Genomic DNA, 24,007 nt, shown 5'->3' with positions numbered 1-24,007 from the left:
AAAAAAAAGATTGTATGTTTGTGTATGTCCTCAAATAAAGTATAGCATTTGGGAGAAGTTGAAAAGGTGAGAAAGTGATGTTCTGTATATTTATTTTGGTCTGTGAAAACCCTTCGGAGGGTTAAACCTTGACCAGGCTGTATGTGTGAATACCTGTTGCACAAGAACTAACAAATTAGCAGCAAGAAACCAAGTCTGACAGGCACGCCAAGGCAGGCTGAAGCATCTCCACAATAAGCAGTGATGAAGGTGCATCCAACCTCTTATAAATTGTGCTCTAAAAACTTCAGTTTCATGGAAACCAAACTGACCCACGATATAAATACATAGCAAGTAATTCTGCAGGTTTTGTGTGAATTTGCATGTGAATTAACCCAATTTATGGCCATAAAGGCAGACTTTGTCAGTGCACGGGGAGTGCACAGAAGTCACAACCAAATTGTACGGGCAGAGAAGAGCTGCCCACCACTGAAAATTCGTTACATTTCTGTGCCATTTGATATTAATAAATGCTTTGCTTCCAATGGCAATGACAACTTGGAAGATCTGTGTGGTGCTAAATAGGAATATTAGATCTTCTTCTATCTTCCTTTTGTGTTTGCTGTTTCTTCCAGGTGCAGATCTCACAGTGTCTGTTCACTGATTATTTCTTTTAAATACAAAAAACCCCAAACCGACTCTTTTTATCACCAGGCTGCTTATTAGATTTGATATTGGGAAAAGCCCTTCATTTACTCTGAACAAATAGTTCTGTTTTCCACCACTTGCTGTAATGTTTAAAGTAAATAAGTTCTTGTCTGTCCAGCGCTGCTGAATTCATTCAGTTGCCAGAACAAAGCCATTGTATAGAGGGCCACAACAGCCCTTTTCTCTGCTTCCTTTAGACAAATCTTCCCCATTCCTGCACTGTGCTTGCTAGCTTTGTGGGCAGCTCTATAATGTGCAAATGCTAAAAAGTGTGCATGCTTATTTCACAGAAGAAATGAAGGAAGATTATGACACTATGGGGCCTGAAGCCGCAATTCAGACCACTGGAAACAATGGTACAGGTAAGATGCCACGTTACATGAACATCCCTTCTGTTCTAAATTGTTGAAAATTAGCTGTGCATGAAGAGAAGTAGTGTCAAAACAATTTTTCTTGGTTGCACTTTAACAGTTGGGAAACATTTACATAATTCTCCTACTTTTAGCTTATTTTCTGCAGTTTGATAGTAGTGATAGTCCTTGCTCCCTCTCCCATGCCCTGCAACGTTTCAGCCCCTAACATGTTTTAACTGCATCCGTGTAAGCTAATAGTTATCGGCATCATGAGGAGATGTTTTCCCAGCGAGGGTGAGCATAGGACAGTTTAAAGGAGCTGGACCAGGATATAGGAAGCTTTTAATGAGAGAGACTGTACAAAGAGCTTGGTAATGAGGATGGGGTGCTCTCGTCCTGGCAACCCCAGATTCGCATGGCGTGCAGAGTAAGCTACTTCAGAGACGGAAAGCATCTTTTCAGAGAGATACACATAAACCACTTACATAGATATACAGACACACACACTTTAAATGCATATTTATGAGATTATTATGTTTCTGGCTAATCTTTTTTTTTTTTTCCTTTTTTTTTCTTTTTCTTTTTCTTTTTTTTCCCCACATCTCTTTCTTTCCCCTCTTCTTAGAAATCAATACATTTTGTGGAACAAGAAAGGGGACAGAGCTATTTAGCAGGCATCATCTCCGAGCCATCTCTTTTTTCCTGTAGCTGAGCAAAACAGCAAAAGGTTTCTGTTACTATTTTTTAATCCAAATGAATTCAGGGGTTTACCATGTTCTTTGCAAAGGCCACAAGGCCCTCCTCTATCCTCAGCACAGCCGAATTCCATACATCACCCAGCCTTTCCTTCGCATTTTTTCTGAGTTGCAGTTTGAGATGATGCAGATAGGCCTGGTTGCCTGGTTGACAAGGTTCAAAGTAGATTGTTTTCTAATATAAGTAAATTTCTATGCATTCCACAATGAGATTTATTTCATAGGTAATGCCCTCTAGAAACATTACTGTAAAAGGTGGTACCTAAGCATTGCAAAGGTTTTATTACTCACACTTTCCTAATGTTGGTAACACCCACATAAAACCCCAATGCTCTTATTAAGTAACACAAAACATTTACTTTATAATTCTTGTGGGGGAAAATAATAGGAAAGTAAAACCATGCCACCATTTTTTTTTTTTTTTTTTTCATCCATTGTATTTATTGTGCAGGAAAGAAGAGTGGCACCCAGGCACAGTTTACTGATACATACATACTTAACGATGTTGCCATACAGAGCTGAATACACACGTGGAAAGATTTCTATGCCAAGAGATGTTAATAAAGTGACAGATTGTACTCAGCAGTTGAAGAAACAGGACTTTAAAAGATGTCTGATTCAAAATAAGACTTGATGCTTATCTGAATTAACCATTACCAGATCCTTTGAGGTCCCCTATCAGGCTGTGTGACTTCCTTTGCACATATTTTCCTTACCATAACAGGCCTTGACTCTTTCTTATTTGTGATGTGGTCTGCTCAAAGGGGAAAACGTTGTGTCCTCTTTGCCCCTTCCCTCCCAGAATGTGATGGCCTCTTCTGTTTGTTTGACCTTGGCCTCACAGCATCCTGCTGGGGCCAGAGCCGGGTAGTGCAGCTCCACATAGGGTCAGGTCATCCTTCCAGGTCTGCTTCCCCTTGCCCACCCTGGTGCACCTGGTTTTTCCAAGAGCGTTCTAGGTGCTCTGCAAAAGTTCCTTCCATCTGAAGCAGACCTACCCCAAATATGCAGAAGTCCTAGTCTCCTTTTTAATCAAACTATTTGCAGCAATGTGTGGCTTGCTCAAATTACCCTACAGAGTTGCCTGATGCTCTTGCTGGTGCTCCATTTGCATCTTTTGTCACTGAGGCATTCAGAGCCACCTCTCTCAGGTAGTGACTGGTGTCTGGGTACCTTGGGTTGAACATATTTCTATAATGCTGACAGTCTCTGTAGTCTCTTACGAGCAGTGCCAGATTATTTAGTCATATGACATCATCTGATAAACAAAGTGTCTTTGCCAGCATTTTCACTTTGAGTGAGAGATGCCAGGTGACTGTTAGGAGTTGCAGCATCCTTCTTGCAAAGTATGCAATGTGGCAAAACTCCCGAGGCTTTCTGCTGAGGTGCCCCAACCATCTTTTGAGGAGGAAATTGGTCATCCTTCATGACTAGCCTGGGGAATGGTCAAAGTTTTCTTCTTCAGTCATACTACAGGCTTTGGGCCTGTCTTTTTTGTCTGGGCGCAATTTTTTCCTGCAGGAAGGAGGGGGATTTAAAGCGGATATTTAATAAAGCAGCTGAGGAGAGGCAGAGACTGGATCCAACTAAATAAGTTCAACAGGTAACTCCTGGCCACTGGCGTCCAGGATTTCCCAGTGCCCATAAAAGCCATTGGGGGCTTCCTTCAGATGAACATTGGCTCTTTTGGGTCAAAGTGGTCCCTCTTGTTTAATGCAACTTTCTCCTCCCTCCTGATGCTGGAACATGTTAACTCATAATGTTCCACCACCTGGGCTGAGAGCAGAAATAGGAAATAAACTTTCAGCCTCATTCATATACCTCCAACTACAAAGTTGCTGTAGGTACACGCAATAACTGTGGTCTACTTTTAGTATCAAATTCGTTGCACAATGTCATTAGCAGAGAAAGAAACTAAAAGGAAAGTCTCCATTATTAAATTATTCTGCTTTTGTCAAGATGGCCACTTCTTAATGGTACTTAAAGAAACCTTGCTATCTATACATTAATCAGCTGCATTTTTAGAATGAGCTGCAGAAGCTTTATAGTGAAAAAGTGACCATTACAGTTCAAATGCTTAGTGTTTGGTCATTCTAGATTAATTTGTAAATATTTGGGGGTATTTTTGAAATGATAACTTGGCTAAATGATGTTTGGTCTAGGTTATTTTTAATTAGTGATCTGGAAGTTGATGATCCATGGTGTCCATTCCAACCGAAGCCATTCTATAAATTTATTTGACTTACTTTACTGTACCTGTTATGGTTATTACAACTGTGATGCTTTAAGGAAATAGATTGACATACTCTCTGTAAGCAGAGAAATTCCCAGCTTCGATTGCTAACAAGCTTCAAATAAAGATATCTTAATATAATTTAAAGAAGGAAAAAACAAAAAACAAAAAACAAAAAACCCTTGGTTGGGAGGAAACAGAAGTAAAACTTGGCAGGTTGGAGGACAGGCCGTTTTCAGACTGTAATCTGTGTGTACCAATGGGGGCCTCTCACTTCCTGGCTAATGAAGGCTGTGGTTTTATTAGCTTTGTTTGCGATTAAGGGCAGCTATCACCATCTCACAGGATGAGTTCCCACACAAAATAACTGGTCTCCAAAGCTCCTCGAACCTCTCGCTCACTTTATCTTGAAAGGTTCTAAATACCTCCAAAGATAGCTTTCCTTAATGTGTTTTATTTTTATGTGACATGGCCACATCAGCCTTTGGAGCTGAAAACATCTCTGTTCTCCAGGCTCCAATAATTAATTAAGAAAAGACTTATTGGGTGAGGTCACCCAGTGCAGATCTCGCTGAAATTCTTGACTCGCAGGAGGGGATGTGCAACGTGTTTGCAGTGTCAGTCCATGAGAAATCTGGGAACATGACTTTATGCATGGAAACAAATTAGGGCAGGGGGAAGCAAGCCTTTCCCCTAGAATTTTAGAAAGAGACCTAATGGTTATCAGATGAGTAACACTGGGTGAGCTTCCAGTAACATCTGAACTGATAGCAGCGTAGCTAGTGAGACACCAGACACACATTCACCTTTTGCTATTTACACTAATCTGCAGTGTTGCAGCATTGGTTGTATTGTTTCAGTTAAGGATCTGTCAGCTTTTCTGCTAAATCCCCTTGTTTTGGGGGAGGTTATAATGTAGACATAAACATTTGCTTTAGCTCCTGCGTTGCATGCACAGACATGGGAGCTAAATAATCCAGAGAATTAGGAAACCTAGGCCAGTAATATTGCAGCATCCTCCAGGGAGACTAGGAGACTAGGAAGGAAGATCTTTGAGGCTGACTGTGGGGCTGAAGCTCCCAGTACTAAGTCAGGCCTTGAATTCCTTCCCTATAAACCTAGTTGCAAACTCCAAAAACGTGCAGACTACCTAGAAGAAGCTATGGGGCGTTTGTCCATCCTTTCTTCTTTCTGCTTCCGTATATCTTCTCTGGAGGAAAACTCTCTTTCTCTGTTTCACAGGTAGCATTTGCCTGAATTGGGCAAGAAATAAGCTTCTTTTTTTAGGACCAAGTGCTGAGCCAAGAGAAGAAACAAAGATGAGGTAGCACTGGGCTAGGTGGCGTTACAACAGTTGCAGAATTTAGGCATAGCATAGGGATTTATAAGAAGTGGGGTTTCTGACATAAAGAGCAATATCTCAACTTTTTTCTTTCTTTCTTTCTTTCTTTTTTTTTTCTCCCTGACAAAAAAAAAGCCAAAAACATAATCTGACACTCCTGTCCTGAGGTGCACTTCAGCAACCACCATTTTGTTCCATTTCTCTCTCAGCAACAAAATGGAGGGAAGGTAGATCTGGCTTCCGTACTCACACTTCCCTTCTCTAGAAGTTGATTATTTTAGGGGAGAAAAAAAAAAAGGAGATATCATTTCTTATGCTAATCACAAATGATAACAAATAAGAGCTACAGAAGGACTAGGGGAGGAGAACTGGTTGTTGTACCGGTACCCTATAAAATTCTGATAGGAACAGAAGTTTTCTTCCACAAGTGGGGTCCCATGAACTAAGCCATTTGGTTGCTGTCACTAAAATGCTGCAGAGCGTTTGAGAAGCTGCTCTGCCCATATGACAAATAGGGCATATTTTTCTCAGCCGGAGGATTTGATCTTATCGGCTAAAGGGATGAGGTTTGCATAGCTGAATATCTACTGTTATCAATGACAGCAAGATCAGCTCTGCAAATCGGGCTCTTTCAGATTTCCACTTGTGCCACAGTCAGGGCCGCATCTTGGTATGACTGCAAGAATCACCTTGCATTTTTGTAGGATGCTGAAGCAAAGCATTACCTGTTTCTCCATGCTAAGGGTTCCATTTGCAGTGGCAACAAATCAGTAACTTTCGAGGGCCCAATTCTGCTTTCCTTTTGATATAACCCTTTTGATTTCCATGAATTTACTCCATATTGGTCCCTGGCATAAGTGAGGGCAGAATCAAGCTATTAATATTTTACTTCTGCATGTACTATAGAATAGTTCATAGCTTTGTCTCATTTTCTTATTTCACCTAAGCATAAATACTTAAAAAATGTACTCAGTCATGCCATTCTTCTCCTTTACAGTCAGTTGAAAACAGGTATCTGAAATTCCCTGCTGCCAACCGTCTTCCAGAACTTGTTAATAAAAGAAATCAAAGGGAAGAAAAAGATCAGTTCTTTTATTTTCTGTTGTAATCATACCAGTATGTGCCTGTAGTGTTCCAGAGTTTTTAAGTTCTTTCCTGTATTCAGTATTCATACATGGACAAGAACAGCGTATTTTTGGAAACAGGATGTTTTGTGGTTGGGAATATATTATGTTTCATGGACATTGCACGGACAATAAAAAATTGGGTTTACTATTATGGAAAACTCTTGTACAGATTGTAAGAGTGGTTTTAGGCTCAGTATACCAATTCTGGTCTAAAACATATGGTTCCATTTGTGAAAATCTATGAAGCAGCATGTTTTTTAAAACAACCTACTGTCCCACTGTTAATTACCCAGAGATTAATATTCCAAGGAAAAACAAATAAACAAAAAAAAAACACAAGGAAGAATGCTGAGAGTTTTCACCATCACTGTTCTCTTTGCTTGCCCACCTTGATGTGCAGAGGCAGAACCTCGCGTGGAGAATGCTTGTGGTCTTTGCCACCTGTAAATATTGTCTCTGCAGCAGGAACTGTCATGAAGCTGAGTTTGCCAGGGTTGGGAGGATTTGAGGGCAGCTGAGCTCAGCCCTGTTAATTGTGAATCCCCAGGAGCCTCCCAGAAATTGCCCAGATGAAGTGCTACCTGCATTGCTGAGACCTCATAAACTTCTTGTGCTGCCCTTAGAGCCTGTGTGGCTGTTAATTTAACCACCCGGCCTTACTTCCATCCCAGCCGGTGGAAAGCCGGTATTAATTTTATTGGGAGCTGGGGCACAACTGATGGGAGCAAGGATCCAGCCTTGCGACTCCAACTCTGGCTGTGCTCAGGCAGGATGCACTCACAACCCCTTCTTTTCCCCTTCTTCTCATTTTAGTTAAGAATGCAAATTGCACGTCGGACTTTGAGGAATATTTTGCCAAAAGGAAACTGGAGGAAGGAGATGGGCATGCAGTCAGCATAGCAGAGTACCTGCAGCGCAGCGACACAGCCATTATTTACCCCGAAGCCCCTGAGGAACTGTCTCGCCTTGGCACTCCAGAGGCCAATGGGCAAGAAGAAAACGGTGAGGCTGTAATTCATTTTTAGCCAGTATCCTGACCTCTTGCAGCTGTTGCAATTATAAATGCACTACATGCCTGGGTGTTTACCTTAAAAATTGAAGAACAGCTGCAGCGGCATGGAATTTCATGAGCAAAGATTGGGGCTGTAATTTTAGTGTATTGTGATGTTTTAGTCAGCAAATTCGTATTATTTTGTGGATGAACTGAAGAGCTTGATTTAAAGCTCACTTTCAAGGGAAGGACCGTTGCCACTCTGGTTGTGAGTTTGGGAAGTATTGAGTTTTAACACAAAATAATACGGGGTTGATGGCCCGTAGCTCTGTGATTCTTTGCTTAATAATGGGGAAAGAGTCCCTAAGAAGGATTTGCTCAATGGCAAAGCAGATCTGGGCCGTAATTGAGGAGCGGGACCTGTCCCCACTTCCTCGCAGGGTCTGTCCCCATTTGCACATGGGCTCTGTCCCCAAGGCACTGCAGGCCTTGCGGTGCGGTTGGTGGCTGTTTGGAAGCACCATCCCTGTTGGGCAGCAGATTGCAGCGATTCCTCTCATACCAGCCTGGGCAGTAAGCCCATTAGCTGCCATTGCCTCGCTGACCTTTTGGCCTGCCTCTCTCCCCCCCGTCCTGGGGCACAGACCTGCCACCTGGAACTCCAGATGCCTTCGCCCAACTGCTGACCTGCCCCTACTGCGACCGGGGCTACAAGCGCCTGACGTCCCTCAAGGAGCACATCAAGTACCGCCACGAGAAGAATGAGGAGAACTTCTCATGCCCTCTCTGTAGCTACACGTTTGCCTACCGCACCCAGCTTGAGCGGCATATGGTGACACACAAGCCAGGGACAGATCAGGTGGGGGGCTGGCTTTAAGTGATTTCTTTCTGTAATAACCCCTTAGAGAAACGATATTGCTTTGATTGGCAATCATTATTAATTTTTCATGGCATTTTGAAGATGCAGATCTTTTAATGGTAATAGCTTTAATTGAGGTCTAAATGATTTTTTGATGGTCTCTTCTAATATGATTTAATAGTCTTATGTTCACGATCGAATGAGTGTGTTAATTTCTAATTTAGAAATTTTATTTGCACTTTAACTTGACTTTAGTTTCGTTTTTATGTTCCTCAAAAAGTGAATGAAACGGTAGCATTTTAATTATACATTATTAAACATCTCAGCAATTTTAATTCCATTTTTCACCTAGTTTTACTTTGTAGTTTTGCAAATAGGAGCTTAAAGGCGTACTAAAAGATCCACCGATATTTTTTCATTACTTTTTGAGTTGCCTTTTCAATCACGCAAAATTATTTGCATGTGATATAATCGTTTGTTAAATATAATCGCGCATTTTTAGAATAACTCTTCCTCCCATACACGGAGGCTATCATTTGTGATGATTATGCCAGTAACACACGCACGCGCTATCTATCGCTGGTGGATCCCAGCAGCATATCTGCAATAAATCAAAGCAGTTTGCCCTCAATGTGATGCATGTAATATTATATCAGGGCTGCATTTAAGGAAATGCTGTATGTCTCAAACAGGTGACTGAGCTTCCTCAGTGCTCCTAACCAGACTGTCAATAGATCTGTGCCACAAAACTCTCTGTGCCACAAGGAAAACTGCTCCCAGCCTCACAAGAGAGTTACTTCGCAGAGAGGTGTTGTGGAGGGCTGTAATGGAAACTCAAATGGCATGTTTAAAACTTAAATAAATAGATGTGTGTGCATTAAGTCAAATTATAAAGGCTTTATTCCGTATTTGTTTTCTTTAAGAGCTGCAAATCATGATCAGCTGTATTTCTCTTGGTAGGTTTTTCTCAGAATAAGGTAAATTCGGTTATGCAAACACACATCTTCTAATCACCCAATTTTGTAATTAGCATTTTTAAGAGAACTATATCTTTTTCTTGGTCTTAAATCAATATAAAAGATTCTGGAGTGGTTTCTCATATTCTTACCTTTCCATGGCTTTTCTGGTAGACGAACACATTTTCACGTTTTTTTTCTAACCTAATCTACTGCAAGTTGTGTTTTTTTCTTTTTTTTCCTCCCCTCTTTTTGCTTTGTATCATTCAAAACACCAAGGGGAAAGAAAAAAGCCTCAACATTTATCCGACGTAACCGCCTGAAATTTCACATGCGAGAGCGTGCTTGTGCTGGCGCATTATGAATGGTAGCTTTGGTGTTGAAAAGTCCCCTCATTTGCTCATGGCATTTACAATTAGTAAATTAAAATGATTGTATCATATTAACAGTGGCACAACTAAAGTTTATAGTAGTCCTCGGAGGGCGATGGGGGGAGACAAAACAGCTGTTGCTGTTTGTTTATGCAACTCAGCAACATATGAGCGCGGGTCCCTCAATGGCGCGCGGCGGGCTGGGCTCTGCTTGATCTTTGAAGGTTGCTGCTGTTTGAACAAACCTCCCTGTGTCCCATGTAACACCATCTGTCTCGCCAGGAATGTGGGAAGAGGCAGCACACCCTCGCAGTTGTCATACCGTTTCGGCGCTGCCTTTTTTTTTTAATTCTCCCCCCCCCCCCCCTCCCTTTTTCCCCCTCCTTCTCTTGCAATAGGCTTTTGTGTCGTCGCTGCCTGCAAAAGGCTGACCTCCTACCTTGAGCATCCAGAGCGGATGGCTGCGTTATTATTACTATTATTATTATTTTTCCCCTGCAAATTCAAAGTCAACGGGCTTTTTCTTGCTTGGTGCAAAAAGCTCAGCTGCCTTTGGTTATATCTTTATGACGCTCTTAACTTCCCACCTGCCCTCACCCCTCCAAACAGTGGGGGACAGCATGGCACGGAAGGTAGCAGGCGTCTGTGATTTAAAAAATATTTCCAGCAGCAGCTCATGCCGAAGACAGTCTCTTCTGCTTGATAATGAATTAAATCTTACACAAAATGCCACTAAAGGCAGTGTTTCTGTCTTCTCTACGCACGCAGTAAACAGAATTTTTAAACAAGCAGAGCCCCACATGTTCAGGATCTGCTAGGAATATTAAGAACCACAAATCTTCTTATAAAACAGTTTCTCTCATTGTAAGATACCTTAAAGCAACACATTTCTGATGAGAGACTTAGGAAATAATTCTAAAACAAATATCGAATGCTCATGTGAAAGTACGTTCTCATTTGTTTCAGTTTACTGCCAACATTTTGATTTTTATTGCAGCACTGATGAGACAAATAAATGTACACGCAGACCTTTTGGTCTGCTTGGTAAATTCAGAGCCACATTAATTTTGTTTTTGTTTTTAAGTTAGAAATTCATGGTTTCTCTTGCATAAAATTCACATCGGTGCTTTTTTTTTTTTTTTCTCCCAGCACCAAATGCTGACCCAAGGAGCAGGCAATCGCAAGTTCAAATGCACTGAGTGTGGCAAGGCCTTCAAATATAAACACCATCTGAAGGAACACCTGCGAATTCACAGTGGTAAGTAGCGGAGGTGCTGGTGTGCTCATTTGCATTTTGTTTAATTAGCTGAGTTTTAAAGACTGCTTAAAATTTACACAGTTCTGCTTCTGGCTTCTTGGAGCTACCAAGGTATTTCATAAATGATATCTGAGCTATCCTCATTTATCATGCTGTTAATGCCAGGGTCCTGCTGAAAGATTTGGAAATAGTAAAGCTTCTTGTAAATAATATTACATTGCTTGTTTGGCACTTTGAGTTCAGAACCATTCACTCATTTCTATTCAGTCAGATCCTGAGGAGTCCGTTGTATTTTTCTTAACAAAAAGTTCCCAGCAGTCAGAGACAACTCTTATTCTCAGATAAGCAGTAAGTGCAAAATACCTTATGTTGAATGAATTGTGCATTTTGGTTCTTCTGCTTGACGGATCTGAAATGCAACCAGGCTCTGCCGAGGCACCAACCCTCCCCACCTCTGCAGATGTGATTATAACATCAGGACTCAGTTTCTCATAATGTGCTCAATTTCAGTGCAACTCAATTCCTTTTTGAAAGAAAAAAAAAAAAAAAGAAAAGAAAGACAAAACAAATCAAATTTGAACGGTCTGGATTTGATTTGACTGTGTTAACCACAGGGCACTTACCTGTGACTGCAACTGTCTGTCTGGAGCCAAGCTCACACCTTGGCACCTACTGCCAGGCTGGAGTCTGTGGTTCCAAACTGACCTCAAGACCTGTGAAGAAGAGGGGAAAGCAGTGGTGGTATATGGCTGTATGCAGAGAACAGATATTTTCCTCACTGTAAATCAGTGGATATACAGATGTTCGGCTTGGTATCAAATGCAATCACTTGCAATTATAGCAGCAACAATGATAATTAACATTTGGTTTTAATTATCATTTTAGGTGAAAAACCATATGAGTGTCCAAACTGCAAGAAACGTTTCTCGCATTCTGGCTCCTACAGTTCGCACATCAGCAGCAAGAAGTGTATCGGTTTAATCTCTGTAAATGGCAGAATGAGAAACAATATCAAGACGGGTTCTTCTCCTAACTCTGTATCTTCCTCTCCTACTAATTCAGCCATTACACAGCTGAGAAACAAGCTGGAGAATGGCAAACCACTTAGTATGTCTGAACAAACAGGCCTACTGAAAATTAAAACAGAACCACTAGATTTCAATGAATATAAGGTTCTTATGGCCTCACATGGGTTTAGTGCAACTAGTCCTTTTATGAATGGTGGACTTGGAGCAACCAGCCCCTTAGGAGTTCACACTTCTGCTCAAAGTCCGATGCAGCACTTAGGTGTAGGGATGGAAGCACCATTACTTGGCTTTCCTGCAGTAGGCAGTAATTTAAGTGAGGTGCAGAAGGTCCTACAGATTGTGGACAACACAGTTTCCAGGCAGAAAATGGACTGCAAGGCTGAAGAGATCTCCAAGTTGAAGGTTTATCATATGAAGGATTCATGCCCTCAAGCAGAGGAACAAGGAGTTACCTCCCCCAATATTCCCCCCGTGGGTCTTCCAGTAGTAAGTCATAATGGTGCCACTAAAAGTATTATTGACTATACGTTAGAGAAAGTCAATGAAGCCAAAGCTTGCCTCCAGAGCTTAACCACAGACTCAAGGAGACAGCTCAATAACATTAAAAAAGAGAAGCTGCGAACCCTAATAGACCTGGTAACTGAAGATAAGATGATAGAGAACCATAATGTATCCACTCCATTTTCATGCCAGTTCTGTAAGGAAAGCTTTCCTGGTCCCATTCCGTTGCATCAGCATGAGCGTTACCTGTGTAAAATGAACGAAGAGATCAAGGCAGTCCTTCAGCCTCATGAGAACATGGTTCCCAACAAACCTGGAGTGTTTGATAAGCAAACCCTCTTGCTGTCATCAGTACTTTCTGAGAAAGGAATGACTAGCCCCATCAACCCATACAAGGACCACATGTCTGTACTTAAAGCATATTATGCTATGAATATGGAACCCAATTCTGATGAACTACTGAAAATTTCCATTGCTGTTGGCCTTCCTCAGGAATTCGTGAAGGAATGGTTTGAACAAAGAAAAGTCTACCAGTACTCAAGTTCCAGGTCACCATCACTGGAAAGGACCAGTGCCAAGGTGGCGCTGGCTGCCACCAACAACACTCCCACTAAAGACTCTTTGTCAGCCAGATCTCCAATAAAGCCTGTGGACTCTATAACTTCACCATCTATAGCTGAACTCCATAACAGTGTTACTAATTGTGATACTCCTCTCAGGCTAACAAAACCTCCTCATTTTACCAATATGAAACCAGTTGATAAATTGGACCACTCTAGGAGCAATACTCCTTCTCCTTTAAATCTTTCTTCCACATCTTCTAAAAACTCCCATAGTAGTTCTTACACTCCAAACAGTTTCTCTTCTGAGGAGCTTCAGGCTGAGCCTTTGGACTTGTCTTTACCAAAACAAATGAAGGAACCCAAAAGTATTATAGCCACAAAGAACAAAACGAAATCTAATAGTGTAAATTTAGAACACAACAGTGTTTCTTCATCATCTGAAAACTCAGATGAGCCTCTGAACTTGACTTTTATCAAGAAGGAGTTTTCTAATTCAAATAATCTGGATAAAAGCACTAACCCAGTATTTGGTATGAACCCATTCAGTGCCAAACCTTTATACACAACACTTCCACCGCAGAGCGCATTTCCCCCAGCCACTTTTATGCCACCAGTCCAGACCAGTATTCCTGGGCTGCGACCATACCCAGGACTAGATCAGATGAGCTTCCTACCACATATGGCCTACACTTACCCAACTGGAGCAGCTACTTTTGCTGATATGCAGCAAAGGAGAAAGTACCAGCGGAAACAAGGATTTCAGGTAAACTCTTGTGAACAATATGTTTTGAAAGGCTAAAATTTAGTCCTTTGTGATGTGTGCTCCTGCAGAAGGAAAAAAAGCCCAAAGTTACATTGAGTATTTCCAAGAAAATTAGCACAACTGATTTTAGTCTAAACTTGTGAAAATGCAGCAGAGTGGGAAAATAAATTGAAACTACCAAACTTCCACTTGGTTTCAGAAGCAGTACCAATACCTTTGAATAGATATAATGCTTTAATTTGCTAAAAGGTTACAGTTATTCCTTGTTTGAACCATATCTAAGTGATAATATCCATGAAAAATCCCATCCCACAGAAAAAAAAAAACAAATAACTTTTGATGAAATGCTCTCTGCAGGACTTCCCTCATAGTGAGCATAAGTGAATTTCAGCCATGGGGAAAAGGAGCTGCAAGAGACCCTTTGGGATCTCCCCCATATCTGGACACAGAGCTGTAGCCCTCTGAGCAGAGGTCCATTAGCATTCTTACAAATTTAGCTCACTGAAAGTTTGGAAGTTTCTAACTCGACGTTTTTTGGGGGATTACTTGCCTGCTGTGCACCAGAAAGGCTTTGTCTTCTCTTGAATCTCTTGGTGAATTAGACATATTGATGTGTTTCCTCACCAGAGCCCCTTTCTTCAGTCCACCCACTGCTGTTTCCAGACTACAGTCCTTTAATTCCTTCTAGTCATCTGGAAAAGCTTCAGCAAAAACAAACAAAAAAACCCCACAGATTAACTGAAATTATTTGGAGAGGTAGCAAGTAGGAGCCTTAATGATGGAATCATTAAGGTTAGAAAAGACCCTTAGGATCACCCCGTCCAACCTCAATCCATCCCACCATGCCCACTGACCATGTCCCTCACTGCCACATCTCCACAAGAACACCTCCAGGGATGGTGACTCCACCACCTCCCTGGGCAGCCTGTGCCACTGCATCACTGTTCTTTCAGAGAAGAAATGTTTCCTAATATCCAATCTGAACTTCCCCTGGTGCAACTGAGGGCCTCTCCCTCTCATCCTATGTCTGTCTTCTGGGAGCAGAGGCAGATACCCACCTCACTACAGCCTCCTTCCAGGACATTGGAGAGAGTAATGAGGTCTCCTCTGAGCCTCCTTTTCTCCAGACTGAACAATCCCTGCTCTCTCAGGTGATCCCCATAAAACTTGTTCTCCAGACCCTTCCCAGCACCATTGCCCTTCTCCAGACACTCTCCAGGGCCTCGATGTCTTTCACGTAGTGAGGGGCCCGAAACTGAACACAGAACTTGAGGTTTGTCCTCGCCAGCGCCAAGCACAGAGGGACGATCACCTCCTCCTGATACAAGCCATGATGCCGATGGCCTTCTTGGCCACTTGAGCAAGCAAAATCTTTCTCTGGACATGTACTGTGGGGCAGAACTTCTTGTCTGAGTAAAGCCTTTAATTCTTTTCTCGAGTGATCCTTACGTGAGTAGTAAAGGATTTTGCTGCTTGCATGCCTATACCAAAGAGCTGCTCTACAGAAAATCACCTATTTTTCAACTTTTATTTTCTGAGTGCATTCAGATATAATGTACAGAATTTAGTTAAATGAAATTAACTGATTATAGATTAATAATTTTCTTTTACGTATGTGCATGTTCCCCTATGTCCTATTACGGTCTATTAGTAATTTTACTGACTAGTAAATGTTTTATAGTTTCAAATGTGAAAATCAGGTATGGTTTTACATTACAGGCTGTAATCCCTCTTTGCACAATAGGAGCATAAATAGCACTGCACCTCCATAACAGCTGTTCCACTATTCCAATTTACAGTACATCTGCCCTCTTTGTAAATGTATTTAAGCCTATTTAATCTTCTCTAATATTAATTAGTGCAAACCTAGTCTAAGAAAACTGAACTGTGTGATAGCAAATGGAAATGTATGTTATCATGCAAGTTTGCACTCTCTTTGGATCAAGACAAAATAAATATCAAGAAATTTAATAATTTACTGATCCACTTTCATTATTGCTTAATGCTGAAGGCTGTTTTAACATAGATAGAACATTGATAAAAAGTGTTATTAATATTCCCTATTTCAAATTACAAAATTAAATATAAAAATATAGCTTGAGGCCTTTAGTCGGGAGACATACATTTAAATGGATTGCATAATAAAAACATTTGTACCTAAATATAAAATTCAATTAGACCCTTTCTACAGATGCAGAATATCTCCAAGTTTCAGTGTTTTGAAAGGAATGATCACTCAGCTGTTGCTTACACTTACCCCTGGGTGTAGCACAATAACTTTTGTTGTCCATGAAGAGCCTCCCCTTTGCGTTTTCCACTCTCTGAAAATATTTAGTACCTATATGACAAACATTCTTTGCTTGTGTAAATCCTATCGTTAAGAAAGTTTTGGGAGCTGATTCAAGACAGAGGTGTTTGAGGCTCCTTATTACCTCTATAGTTGCCATCAGCTAGAGTTCCATTACCACAATGGGTTCCTGAGCTCAGACAGACCATAAGCAGCCCCAGGCATTATTTTAGCTTTTGCTGAGTGGCTGTGGACATGGGTGTCACTGATGGTTGTCCTCTCACAGGGAGACTTGCTTGATGGAACCCCAGACTACATGTCCGGCCTCGACGACATGACAGACTCCGACTCCTGTCTGTCCCGAAAGAAGATCAAGAAGACGGAAAGTGGCATGTATGCGTGTGACTTATGTGACAAGACATTCCAGAAGAGCAGTTCCCTGCTGCGACACAAATATGAGCACACAGGTATGTGTGGCTGCGCCGCGTGTTAACGCTCTTCTCTGCATTCGATATGTTCAATGTATGGCTTGGCATAAGCTGAGGTTTTCAGCAGGCAAGGTATGATGTCTTTTTCTTAGTTCGACATTTATTTCTTTTTAGCATGATGAGCGACTGTTGAATTACATGAGTGTGTCCTGGTATCTGCAGACTTTGGGGTGAATCAGGCTAGCTGTGGATGCAGTGGCCATCATGGCTCTCAGCGTCTTGCAGGGTGAGGTCTCACGCTGCCACACACACAAAAAAAAGCAGGCCCTAGTGCTCAGAAAGAAGCACAGCTTGGTTAACACAAGTCTGGCAGGGGAAGGAATAGTGACATCAAATTCCTTGTTTCTTAGACGCTATCAGACTCTGTGCTATTTAATCCAGTAGAAAAACTCCCACTGATGTTAGCAGTGTGAGGGCTCACGTTGGCCCAGCTATCTGACAGCAAGCAGGTCGCAGAGGCTCTCACCGTGACTTTGCATGCCAGCAGAGGAGGCAGGTTGCATTTCGCTTTTTCACTTCTCACTTAATGCTTGGGGAAGGTTTCCGTCCTTCCCAAGCGGGAACTGAATTTGTCTAGTTAAAGAAAGCTTGCCAAGGCTCACTGAGGATTGTCAGCTTAGGAAATATTTTGGGTTGAGAAAGACCTGCCATCACACCTATGCTGGCTGTGGTCCTCCTTGCAGACAGCGCTCCCTTCCTCAGCATGTTTCTGTGGGGGGAGAGCAGGTCTGGAGCTCCCCAAATAATAGAGATATCAAGTTATGTTGGACAAAGGGAATGTGAGTTATCACGTGAGTTATTGTGCAGCAGGACATAAACCAAACTCCGAGTTAGAAAGAGCTTACTCAGGAGGAAACTTTCCTTAACTTTGAAAGCTGAGTCCCACTTCAGGAAATGAAGCAAGTCACATCATCCTTCAATCTCACTATGTGATGGTAAAAACCTTATACCTCTCTATTAATACATCTTCCAGGCTGTGCATAGCCATTTGGCATTTCACATATGAAAAATTCACAGTTCAAAAGTGGGCTGTGCCTTTAAAAAATTCTTTGCTTTGTTATTTTTCCTTCTCATACTTTTCTTCCAAATTTTAGGCTAATCCCATACAGGAAAATAAAAAAAAAAGGAAGTTAAAATACATGTGAGATTAGGAAAGAAAATTAAAAGCAACGTTTTGGACTACATCAGCTAGTTCGTTGGTGGAATGTGCTTCCCACCACATTATTCAGATCAAATTGTTTATTCAGTAGAAGAAGCTTTGAAGGCTTTACGTTCCTGCACCTTTCCTCTCCTGAATGATTTTATTACAGCCATCTGCAAGCATTATGGTGTACTACACTACTACCGTAAAGCTCTTATGTTAAAACTGGCCTTCATATATGTTGGGATCTGGGCATATGGCACAATCCCATAAAGTTGGTAGTCCATAAGGTCGACAGACATATGGTTGAAAGGCTGAAAATTTGACAAGCTGAAATGTGTGCAATCACCTTGATTTGCAAAATAGACTGCATTTGTAAAAGCAAAAATATGTTCTGGTCCTTAACAACCACAGGAACCTACTGTCTTGAAAAACATCCCACAGCTCTGATTTGGGGACTCTTCTCCCTCTTCTTTCTGTCCCTTTCGGCTTCTTGACTGAACGTCTGTCAGTTTGATGGGGCTCAGCCTTATGATCCAGAACATGTATATGGTGTCACATTTAATGTGCTAGAACTATAGCACATTATCAAGCTCTGGGGTGGCATATAGAGACAGGAAGGATGGTCTTGTGGCAAAAGCACAGGCTGAGAGATCTGAGTTGTCGTCTGCCTTGCCACAGACTTCCTCTGCGAATTTCAGCAAATTGCTTCGTTTTTCTCTCACCTTTGTCTATCTTTGAAGCAGAGGGAAATGATACCAGCCTACCTCTCTGGGGTGTTGTAATTCTTCGTTCACGCGGGCTGAAATCCTCCAATGGAACTCGCTGTGTAAAGTGTGAAGTATTATTAAGGATGCATTTGCCTTTCTGGAGGCTCCACACATCATCCTAGCGTTAGGTAGAGGTGGTTGGGAGTCTGAAGACCTTGGCTGGGCTAGCCTCCATAACTCATTCACAGCCTTCAGGAAGCACACGGTACTGGGACTTTTGCTAATGATTTAGCATGAATCTTAAGTGGATTTCAAATTAATTTGATCATTTTGGAAAAAGCTTGTGAGCTCTTTCATAATGTGCAAAGCTGCAGTCCGCGTTCACTGGAAGGAACCACACTGAAAGTGATATCATCTTCTGAGTTTGGGGTCATTGTGAGAGGAGGCTCAGATTTTTCAGTCAACTTTTTGGAGCTTAAAAAGGTGACAAAGCTTTTCTTCCGAATGCGTTCTGTTTTCTGACCAGCTGATCACGATCCATTGTTACTTCATTAAAACCATATTTTAGGAGAAATTGGAGCCCTTCCTGTCTTTCCTGGAGAAGCGCAAGCAGCGGGTTGTTTATCATGATGTCCTTTTTCCTATGTTAAGAATCTATCTATCTATACATATATATATACTGCAACCCATGCTGGTGTTAGAGGAGTGGAGGCACGCAATCCTGCCATGCAGCCCCTCAAGATTTACCTCAGATAAATTCTTTAGGGTGAAAAGAAACGTTGACTTGCAAAACTAAATGAGCTGCCTAAATTATGTGCTAACTGACTATTGTAAAGGACAAAATTGGGAATATTGTAGGTGCTGTGGTGGAGCTGAGTTTCCCTGCCAGGGCAAGAAGAAGGGTAAGGATTTGGCAGTGCTTCATCAGCCCAAGAGCTTCTAATAGGACCATGTGGCCACAGATCAAGGAGCTCTCCATGATCACCTCTGTATGCTGTGCCTGCCACAGCTTGAGCACAGTGGAAAATGGGGTCCAAATTTTGCAATCCATAATTTGTAATTTATGCAGTATTAGCAGTGTTCTGTAATAGCTTCTAACTTCATGTGGAGAAGGAAAATTTATTGAGTCACTGCAACGAGTGAATTGCATCGGTTCTGGTTGATTTGAATTTTAGTGTAGAGGCCAGTGCTTGCTGCGGGACCAAACTCTGCCAAGTTAATTTTGGGATGCCATGTAATTTAAAGAGAAGTTATGTGTCCATTTTAGAGTTTGAGATTCACAAGATCCTATTTCGTTAGAACCAGATGATGCACTGCTGTAATTAGGGTGTAGGCCATGGTAGGCAGCACAGGAAATCGGTGCTCAAATTATTTTCCTGTGGAGCCTCATGAACCCATCCTAACTTTGGTCATGCTGAAATCAGTTGAGCAGATACTGCTTCATTTGCATGTGTGTAATCTCAGATTTCTGCAAGCTGCTTAGCACAAAGTTCAAGACACTTTGCTGCTGCAGTGGGTAAGCGAGCAGGAGAGCAAACAGCGTGCAGCACCTCCATGTGCAGAAATATCCTGGCTTTTGGAGAGCATGCCAGTCTGCTCCGTGTGGGGAAAGCTGACTCAGGAGCAAGGCAAAGGTTAGCATTTGTTCTGCATCCTCACACCCGTGTCTCTGTACCCCAGCAAAGGCTTTATCGGCACTTCACAAGGGAACTTGCAGCCTCCCTGCTCCACAACAAAACCTGGAAATGGTTTTTCAGAATCCTACCTAGAAATTTAAAATCCTTTCATTGTTGTTCTATATTACATCATATTCTATTTTATTACTTGTGTGGGCTGTTGAGGGCCTCATAGCTGTGCGAATGCTTTCATCCTTTCCTTTTCCACTGTATATTTTATTAAGACCTCTTTTTTATTTTTGTAGCTTTCATGCTGATGCAAGCACTAGTTTTATTTCCAGATTGATTCTGTAAACTAAATATTGTTCTTGAGCCTGGTAGCAAATCAGCTCTCTCTGGCTAGTATTTTGAATTCCCAGCTCAGGAGTTTTCTTTGTTTAGAGCTTAATTCATAAAAAATTTACATGCTATTTAAAGGTTATTTTTTCTTGCTTTACTCTGATACAAGTTTAGATTTTCCTATTTTACACTCAAATAAAGAAGAAAAAAAAAAGGGATATATTCAGAGCTTGTGAAATTTCTTCTGTAGACAAAGTCTCCTATTCAAAATAGAACAGGTGCAGCTTGAGCAATTATATATAAATTGCCTTTATCTTGCACCTTTGACCACTTCGCTGTGCTCTGGACGCTAATCCAGCTCCACTGGGACTACATCTAACATCCAAACCCCCAAGCAGCTTCAAAGAACCGCCTTTAAAAAATAAAAACAAGCTGTCACAAAAATGTTTCCTTCTTCCCTCCAAAGAGTGAGATTTCGATGGGCCCCCTCCCATAGCAAAAATACCCATTTGCTTTAGGCAAAGGATTGGTGATATTTAGTCTGGGACTGGTGACAGTTTATGATCTGATGCTTTATGACTTTTATACCACTGCAATTGGGAAACATGTAGCCTTTCAGTCACATACTTTTAGCTCAGTAAGGTTGAAAGCTACTTACTGTTAGAGATTATTTATATATTTATTTGCTTTACTTTAAGAGATATGTAATTTTAGAGACTTTGAGAAGCAATTGGTTGTAATTTCCCCTCTGTAACCTGAGCACGGGCCTCCATGGGAATCTCTTTTTGCAGATGGGAAAATGCAAAAAAATCCAAACATTTCCTTTAGGTATTAGAGGCGGATTTATCACCTAGTTTCACTGCAAAATGTGGTGTGTTGCATCAGACATCCACCTGATGACACAGAAGTGTTTCATGAGCCCTCCTGCAAACTGCCTTGGGTAACACTCTCCTTAGCTCCATCCCTTATGGAAGACATAGGTCACCTCAGATGGGACTGAGCAAAACTTTTAGGGAGGGATGATCAAATCTGCTTCTTTTTGACCCAACTCTATTCCACTGTTGTTTTGATGCTGAATAATGGCACTCTTATTGGGTGCAGCAGAGACTGCCTACAATGTCCCCATCCACATGCAATGGGATGCTTCTCCCTGTCTGCCTACAACCTAGACCTCTCTCCATCCCTAGCGTAAACCACCTTACTGCAGCTTTATTTTATGACCTACTAATGCATTGTAGGGATTAGGTACTTCTAAGTGGCTGAAACACTGTGTTTTGCACATGGGAAAAAAATTCTTCTGCAAATGTTCAGAAACGTGATACGTTTAAAAACATATTTCAATTAGTGTTGTAACAGCTGCATGCTGTGCACTGCTAAGGTATGTTGTGTGGTGTCTGAACAAAGAACTTTGCTCAAGCTGTCATGTTCCTTCAAATCAATACTAGACAGTTCTTAATACAGATGTGGTAGACTAAATAGTTCTAATATAGCCTTTTTAGGGACAATATTAGTTAATCTGAAAACGTGAGGTATTTTAATCTTCTGTCTTCTGAATTAATTTGTAAAATATAGATGATTACCTGTGCCAGGGAAGTCCTAGGTAGCACCATCAGGAGGGCAGTCCTTGGTGAACATCATAGAATCATGTGTTAAGAGTGAGGAAAGCAGGCAAGGAAAGAGGTTTGAGCATGTGGCCTCACTGGGTGGTGGCTGAGAAGCAGGCTTCCATTTGAGGAAAGTGCTGGTTGGAAGGAAGGGTGAAGATGGAGAAATGTGGGCTGAGAAGGGTGCGTGGTGATACTAACAGGAAATCTGAAGTAATGGAGAAGGAGCGACATTGAGGAGAAGTGGAAGAGCTCCCACTGCAACCGGGGCTTTCTCCTGGCAGCACTGGTCTTCAGGGAGTGCTTAGATCAAGGCCGCTTTGGGATTTTAAGCTAATTTGAGTAACTGACTTGATGGTGCTAAAATCTCCTAAGCCCAGGCTGGGATTTCCCCGTTGGAACAAAGGTGGTACTCAGAGTAACAGGACAGCTGCTCCTGGCCCTTGGTCCGGTGCAAAGCCAAAGCCATGTATAGCTCAAGGTCCAGACCTGTCTTGTGACCAACAGGTAACACTGGCAGAAGTGCATGTTAGGAAACAGATCACAAAAGCAATACTTCAGTAACTCAATATAGAGAGCATGAACTTTTAATTTTGCTGGAAAGGAGGATGGGGAGGGGGGGAACTAAAACCCAAGAAAATCTGCATGTATGCAAATACAGGAAAGTCTCATACAAAGAAATGTAGTTTAAGTCCCAATTTCCAGGCATCCACCACTTTCCCCGTCACTTAGGTTTTTCTATCTGTGGTTTCTCCTGCCAGATCTCCCCTTCATTTCAGAACATACAATTTTTGGCTTCCTTGAGCATCCGTTAATCACACCTTATTAAATGTGAACTTTCACAGTGGGACCCGAGGGTAGCTGTGACTAGATCGGGCACAAATTAACATATTCCCTGCTATTCATTCTTCACAACTTTGCCATGGAAGTAAGATTATTTTATGCCCGATTGTTTCTGCTCTCAAGTCCCAGTAGTGAATGCAAGCACATCCAACTCATAAAGGGGTTATCCTGGAAGTCAAGATCCTTCAGTATTCTGGAAACTCGTTTCTACTTCCTGCTGGATTTCCTTCTCGGCCAGTAACGGCCTGCTGTCTGCCCAGCCCTCAGCTCTTGGCTGGAAGCCTCTTGCTGACTGCCCACCCTACTTCGCCGTCACCCCTCCTCTTGCATGGCTGGAAATGCGTTCCTCTGGCCAAGCATCCAGTCACAGTTCCTGTCTTGCTCTCTCTCCCTGCTCTGGCTTCTTATGAGAATTAAGAAAATACCACACTTGTACGTCTGACAGGATGGGAGGGCTCTTGTGTGAAGTTTATTCCTGTTCTGGTCACATGCCACATTAGCTAAGTATGATAAATATTCCAGAGGAGTCAGGCCACTTCACTAGTAACTTTCTAGCGATTGGCTCTAACAAGACACGCAACGCAAGGCTCTGCATCTCAGAACTGAATACTGCATTTTTATATATGTAAAAGTAGCACAAAATATAAAGAAATGACCAATTGGTGTTGTGTCTTGTTTGCATAGCTGCACCGCCCTGGAGCGCACAGTTGAGTGACACTGAGATTATAAATTGACATTTTGAAAATAAAAAAATCTGGCTGAAAGTACTGATGTTTGACTTTATTTTTTGCCTTCTGCAATCTAAGTTTGGTGGTTGGTCTTCACTAATTCCAATCTTTGCACCATATGTTATGTCTGGATATCTCACGGTTGCATCATGCTTTGCTAGGTTTTGTCGTGTGGCATCATGCTGACAAGTATTTTTTGTCAGCTCTATTTTGGAATTAAGCTTTCAGTATGGCAGTTCTGGAAGGTGTTGAAGGCATTCCTGTGCTATTTGTGGCCTGGGATCAACCAGATGTGTTTAGGCTTGGCACTGGTTTTGAGTTTCAAACATTGGTTTGAAACTGCCTGAAATGCCAAAGGAAATACTGTTTTCTACAGCTTAACACTACTTTAGCACTCCATGAGTGGCTGACAACATTTTATTTAGAAACCCTTCTGCTCCTGTGGCAGATGTATATATTTGTAT

The 24,007-nt window shown here is 41.8% G+C and overlaps 1 protein-coding gene across 1 annotated transcript in view; it reads left to right on the top strand.

Moving 5' to 3' along the window:
• Window positions 1–610: 610 nt before the first annotated feature.
• ZEB2 (zinc finger E-box binding homeobox 2) overlaps window positions 611–24,007 on the top strand; it is a 25,060-nt gene continuing 1,663 nt past the window's right edge. The window contains exons 1-6 of the mRNA XM_010714002.3: window positions 611–1,049; window positions 7,311–7,499; window positions 8,133–8,347; window positions 10,824–10,932; window positions 11,818–13,787; window positions 16,361–16,541. Coding sequence (XP_010712304.1) covers window positions 947–1,049; window positions 7,311–7,499; window positions 8,133–8,347; window positions 10,824–10,932; window positions 11,818–13,787; window positions 16,361–16,541 — 2,767 coding nt within the window. The 5' untranslated portion in view covers window positions 611–946. The remainder of the gene's footprint in view (window positions 1,050–7,310; window positions 7,500–8,132; window positions 8,348–10,823; window positions 10,933–11,817; window positions 13,788–16,360; window positions 16,542–24,007) is intronic.

The sequence above is a fragment of the Meleagris gallopavo genome, chromosome 7 (genome assembly GCF_000146605.3).
Source record: "Meleagris gallopavo isolate NT-WF06-2002-E0010 breed Aviagen turkey brand Nicholas breeding stock chromosome 7, Turkey_5.1, whole genome shotgun sequence".
Classification (NCBI taxonomy): Eukaryota; Metazoa; Chordata; class Aves; order Galliformes; family Phasianidae; genus Meleagris; species Meleagris gallopavo.
The sequence above is the reverse complement of the archived record's forward strand: the minus strand, read 5'-3'. Positions and strand labels throughout refer to the sequence as shown.